The sequence below is a fragment of the Pongo pygmaeus genome, chromosome 1 (genome assembly GCF_028885625.2).
Source record: "Pongo pygmaeus isolate AG05252 chromosome 1, NHGRI_mPonPyg2-v2.0_pri, whole genome shotgun sequence".
NCBI lineage: Eukaryota > Metazoa > Chordata > Mammalia > Primates > Hominidae > Pongo > Pongo pygmaeus.
The window spans coordinates 210,231,795-210,237,940 of NC_072373.2; the positions used below are offsets into that span (position 1 = coordinate 210,231,795).

Consider the following 6,146-nt stretch of genomic DNA (forward strand, 5'->3'; position numbering starts at 1 on the left):
TTAATTATATGCATCTCATTGCAAATGTAAGAGCAAGAAAGGGCCTCTTGGACCTCCCAGTGCCTAGCAGTTCGAAACTATCTGCTGCATGAATTTGATTGAAGAGGGCGTGCCGTGATCTTGTTTCTAGACAGGTCTGGGGTTGTCTCAGCCACATCAGAGGCTGCCCTGCAGCCCATCGTCCACTCCTAGGTCTCACATCTTCCCACTTCCTTTTTTTCTGCAAATGGGGAGAAACACCAACAAAAGTCCTGGCAATGTGTAAGAGGGAGGCAAAGAACATGCAGGGAGGCCTTGCCCAGTGGGTTCTTGTTACTCCGGACATATGGAGTCAACCCCAGCTTTTCCCTCCAAAGCCCCTGACACTGCCTGGGTTCTGCAGGGTGAGATGCCTGGGTTCTGCAGGGTGAGACGGCAGTGCTGTCCTATTTCCTGGCAGTTGCAGGAAACAGAACCATTCTGATTACTGGCAATGGCAGAGGCCACTCTTTTGGGTTCTGGGTAACTCTGGGATCAGTGCCCAGCTCAGCACAGGAATAAAGAAGATATCCAGCTGAAGACTCACGCTGCCACAGAGTCTGGACAGGTTTCTCCAGAGCCTCTGAAAGAAAATTGGGCTGCCCACCCCATTCTCTTACAACCTGCTCGCACTCATCCCTGAGGGCACACACACAGTCTATACCATATGCTCTGAAATACAAATGAACCTTCTCAGAAATATGAATACATGCTTATGAGAAGCCCCCAGCCCAGTGTTCCCTCCCTGCCAAATGTCCCAGACACCTGCATCTGAGTGCCCAGGCGTACAGACATTCTGGGAGGCTGAGACAGACAGCTGACGTCCCTCCAGGGAGCCTGGCGCATGTGATTTTCAGACAAGGCATAAGTTACTGCCTCCTCCTCCGATATTAAGGAACAGCTTCCTGGCAGCAGTCCCCAGCTCCCGTCCTAATCCTGGGGTTGGCTCTGGCTGCTCAAAAGAACTACTTTCAGGTTTCTGATGGTAACCAGGGGGAGCTATACAGGCTCACCTGTGGCTTATCTGACCTTCCATCCATTTTTTCACCCCCAGCAGACCTGGCATTAAACACAACACAGGAGTAGTGACAGGGCTGTAAAAGCAGGTCCACTTTATTTACAATGATCAGTGACACATAGATCTTTGGGCTTTTTGTGGTCTTGCGGAGACACCTGGGTGGGGGGCCCACTCCCTTGGTTGGTTAACACACCCTCCTTCCTCATCCTTCTGGGAGAATCCACTGCTGTCAGGACCCACCTGCTCTGAGGAGCCTCGACTTGAGCATCTCTGCTGCGTCTACTTTCTAGGTAGTCAGTGTCCCAAGCACCTGCCCAAGGTTCTCCTTACCTCCTTTGGAAGCCCCATCTTGGTCCTGGGTTGTGGGGCACCTAGGAGGGGGCCACATACATCCGTCTGCAGAGAGATGGGATGGGCAAGGAATCCCCTGGGGGTGCCAGGGCAGAGGCGTGGGCAGCGGCCTGGTGCAGGGCTGTTACCTGGCCTAACCTGTTGTTTGAACGTCGGTAGGACTGTCCCAGTGTTCTCCAGAGGCAGAGCAGTGAAGTCACAGGAGTCCTCCAAGGCGTAGAGAGGGGGGGCTTGGGCCTGCAAATTCCTCCCTGTGTGTATGGCAGCGGACTCTGCCCACCGCCGGCACGGCCCCAATTCTCCCTGGCCGCTAGATTCTTCCCCTACAAGAATGCCTCTCCAGGGTCATTTTTTTTGCACAGGGAAGAAGGCTAGAGGGACCAATGGCAAGGTCACTGCCTCCACCCTGCCCAGGGTCCAAACCCACCCTCCTGATTTCTGGAAACTTCTCCTCCCTTCTCTTGAGAGGATGTTTTGGGAGGGAATGAGGAGGTCTGTGGGCAAAGAGACTAGGTGTAAAGCATAGGGGGCGGGTCCACAATGGCAGGCCCGGGAAACTCCGGGTGTGGGGAGAGAGGAAAACCCCCCAATAACCAAGGGCGTATCAGGCATCACCCTGAGCCAAAATGAGGCGGCGGGGCGGACAACACGGAGACCACGGGGAAGACACGGGCCGGGGCCGGGGCAGCCGAAGCGGGCAGGGCCAGGGTTGGAGGCTGTGAGTCTGGCGGGCCAGGCCTGAGGCTGCGAGTCCTGTCCTTTGGCTCTCAGCGCGCCTGGCCCGCCCGCTCCCTGGGGCCGGCCTTCCAGCGGCGGGGCTGCGCGGGCGGCGGGGGCGCCGGGGCGCCCCGCAGGCTGCACGTCCTCAGCTCCCGGGCCAGGCTGAGCACCTCCGGCCGCTCGCGCTGGGGGGCTCCTCCCTCTTGCTCCTCCGCGTCGTCCTCCTCCTCCTCGTCCTCCTCCTGGATGCTGCTGAGGCGCGGCGCCCCGCGGCTGCGCTCGCTCGGCGGCGGCCGGTAGGCGCACTTGGCATTGAGCAGGCGGCGCAGCGGGGCGCGGGGCACCGAGGCGGCGGCGCCCCCAGCGCGGAGATGCTGCTGGCGCACGTGGCGCGCGTCGCTCTGGCGCTGCAGGCGCTTGAAGTCGCTGAAGGCCGCCAGCGCGGTCTGGCGGAGCAGGCGGGCCAGGGCGCGCGCCTTGTGCGCCCGCGCCAGCAGCACAGCGTGGCAGCGCAGCACCACGGCCTTGTGGCGCGCCTGGTGGCGGTAGACCCAGGCGAAGACGCGCGGGTGGCGCCCGTCCGCCGTGCAGTAGGTGATACGCGGCAGCAGGTAGGCATGCGCCGGCCTGCGGCCCCCTGAACCCCCGGCGGCGCTGCGCTCACACGGCTGCATGCGGATGCCGTGCGGCCCCAGCGTCAGCTTCATCTTAGTGCCCCCGCCAGGCCCGCAGCGAGCCCAGATCTTGCCCACGGCGTCGTCGGTGCAGCCGTCGCCCTTGGCGTGCAGGGTGACGGCGTTGCCCAGGTACCACACGGTGTAGGTCGGGTCCTCCTTGTTCAGCTCCACTTTCTGGCGCCGGCTGCGGAACACACGGCCCAGGCGCTCCAGCGGCCAGTCCGGCAGCAGGTCCGGGCAGGAGCGCAGGAAGCTGGAGAGCAGCGACGTGTAGGCGAGCCCTGGACTCAGGCTCTTCGCTTTGCACTTGGCCTCATCCTCCACCAGCACGAATTTGTTACGTCTCCAGGGCAGCATCGCGGCGGCGGCGAAAGGGGCTGGGGGCGCAGGGAGCTCACCGGCGTCCTGTCGGGAGACCGGGGAAGGGAAGGCGCGCAGAAGTCCACCGCCCTGGAGTCGCGAGAAGCCGGGCAGCGCCGGGGACAGTCGTTGCCTGGAGATGCCCAGTGCCAGGCAGGGCTAGCTTCGCAGATGCCCGGTGCCCAGCCGGGCCAGCAGCCGAGGTGCCGGACGGCGGCCGAGTGGCTGAGAACAGCTTTTCCCGGGAGTGTCTCCAGCCGTCTGGGAAGCGAAGAGGGGCCGGGGCTGGGGGTGAGGTGGGCTGGACGCCCCCCAAGCCCAAACGGTGGGATTTCCGCGGTCCCTGCCGCCGCAATTTGGGTCGCCGGAACCGCTGGCGGCTGCTTGGTGGGGCAGACCGAGAGCGCGGCTGCGGTGGGGACTCCTTCAGGCGTCGCGGCTCCACCTCCCCGGGCTGCCTACATCACCGGGCGGGACCGCTAGCTCTCTTGTTCCCTCCCCTTGCCCTCTTCTCCCCTCCCCCCGCGCAGGCTCGCGCTGCCCGGGACCCTGCACAGGCGCGGTGGAACGGGTTTAATCATTATTAGTGGAGGGGTGGGGGTAGAGAGGGCTGTTAAGTACTAGGAATCCCCTGAAATATACAGGAGGGCTTTGTCCATGCTAATTTATTTGGCCTCGCTACTGGTCTCCAAGCTCCCCTTGGCGCATTCGGGAACCCCCGCGCCCCACGATTCCTGCTGCCCCTCACCCACAGCATGTCATTACCCCCATCCCTGGGAGTGGGAGTTAAGGGGTGTTCCTGAAGGGGCAGGCCTGGCGCACTTTGCCTCGTCTGCACAGCACAAAGCCAGCCGAGGTGGCCGAGCAGTGCAGTGGAAAAGTACTGTTGCTTGGTGAAGCTTTCTCCCAGGTTCTTCCAAGGTCGTGGGCCAGACCGCTGGGCCTGAGCTGAGAGACCTGGCCACTGCTGCAGTGGTTGGCAGTGCCCCTCGCGTGGTCTGAAGCAGGGAGGGTACTCTTTGAGGGTGGGGGAAACTTTCAGAACAGGGTCTGTGGTAATTGCAGTTGAAAAGCTCCTTCTGGCGAAAGGGCAGCCTCTGGGCTCTGCGAAGATTAAATCAACTCCTATTTGTGAACTCCTGTGAGTTTCCAGGGGTTTAGCATTCATTTTCTTATTTAATTCTTGGAACAAGCCCAGGCTCAGTTAAATGACTGGCCCAAGGTCTTCAGGCTGGTAGGAGGTAAAACTAGGGCTCCACTCAGGCCTGGGTGACCCAGGGGCTGCCCCCAACCCTCCGTGCTCCCCGGGACCTCCTAATGAGAAGTGATGAGCACCTACTAGGGAGGAAGTTCTGGTGTACTGAAAGACAGTTGTCCCTGGGTGTGGGAATACAGCTTCCTCTTTCAAGATTGGTTAAGCCACAAGCTCCCTAGAACTCCAGGACTGCTCTGATACGGGACCAGAAGTCTTGTTGCCTTGGGCTCTCACAGAGTCAACACTCAAGCTCTTCCCTTGGCTTCTGAACAAGTCATGTGGGGTGGTGTCCAGGTCAGGAGTGAACCCAGGTCTGGGCTGGAGCTGAATTGAGAGCTTGTGCTGGGCCAAGCCAAACCACATGACCTCCTAGAGTGGGAGCAGTGGCAAGATTTGGGAAGATGGTGTGTGCTATCTCGGCCAGCAACATCCTGCCGATGGGTAGGAGTGAGTGGCTGGGGTCAGAATCCCTGGGGGAATATAAGTAAAATAACAAACCATAACAAGAAAATAATATGCAAATAAAGAACGGGAAATTACTCCAAATTACAGTATCTTTGGTTTGGAGGGTGCCTCCCAGATGATCTGGTCGGCTGAGCCTCGGTTCGTTTTTAATATGGAAATATCTGTCACCTTTTGCTGATTATAAAAGGAAGATGTGCTTGTGGTAAAAATTCACAGAAGAAGGACGTGAAAGTAAGTCTCCTACTGTTCCCCACCTTGCAGATGTGGCCTCATTTCCCAGGGGGAGAGAACAGGCTCTGAGAAGCCAGTGATCATTACAGTGCTTTTCATGGCGCCACATTTGTCTCCTGGGCCAGTGGAGACATTAACTCAACCAAATCCCTTTACGGAAAGGACTTCATGTGGTTTTGACCTGAAAGTCAGTTCACTGTAAAATTTTGCCATGTCCTGCCTGGAGTCTCCTGGGGCCGTTCTCTGAACCTTGCCACTGGGGGTTCCCTCTCCCCGCTGGCAGTGGGCTGGTGGGAGTGCTCAGAAGCAAAGCCTCAGCTTGCAAGGCTGAGAAAACTGTAAGCCTTTTTTTTTTTTTTTCTTTTGAGACAGGGTCTTGCTCTGTCTCCCAGGTTGGAGTGCAGAGATGACTGCTCACTGCAGCTCGACATCCCAGGCCCAAGCTATCTTCCCATCTCAGCCTCTTGAGTAGCTGGGACCACAGGCATGCACCACCATGGCTGGCTAGTTTTTAAAATTTTTCTGTAGAGGCCAGGCATGATGGCTCACGCCTGTAATCCCAGCACTTTGGGAGGCCGAAGTGGGCGGATCACCTGAGGTCAGGAGTTCGAGACCAGCCTGACCAACATGGAGAAATCCCGTCTCTACTAAAAATACAAAAATAGCCCGACGTGGTGGCGCATGCCTGTAATCCCAGCTACTCGGGAGGCTGAGGCAGGAGAATTGCTTGAACCCGGGAAGCGGAGATTGCGGTGAACTGAGATCGCGCCATTACACTCCAGCCTGGGCAACAAGAGCGAAACTCTGTCTCAAAAAAAAAAAAAAAAAATTCTGTAGAAACAGGTTCTATGTTGCCCAGACTGATCTCAAACTCCTGGACTCAAGTGATCCTCCCGCCTCAGCCTTTTATATTGCTAGGATTATAGGTATGAGCTACCAGGCCTGGCTGAACTCCAGCTGTTGATGGAAGGAAGGTGTAACCAGCCCCTTAGGCTTGCTAGAGTTAACATATAAAGACACAGAAAATGTAATTAAATGTGTTTCGGAGAAA

At 58.2% G+C, this 6,146-nt stretch overlaps 1 protein-coding gene across 1 annotated transcript; it reads right to left on the minus strand.

Moving 5' to 3' along the window:
* Positions 1-927: 927 nt before the first annotated feature.
* On the minus strand, positions 928-3,673 carry FAM43B (family with sequence similarity 43 member B). The gene has a single exon (XM_054503048.2). It carries the CDS (start codon positions 3,139-3,141, stop codon positions 2,155-2,157), a length of 987 nt encoding a protein of 328 aa, XP_054359023.1. The 5' UTR covers positions 3,142-3,673; the 3' UTR covers positions 928-2,154.
* Positions 3,674-6,146: the final 2,473 nt, after the last annotated feature.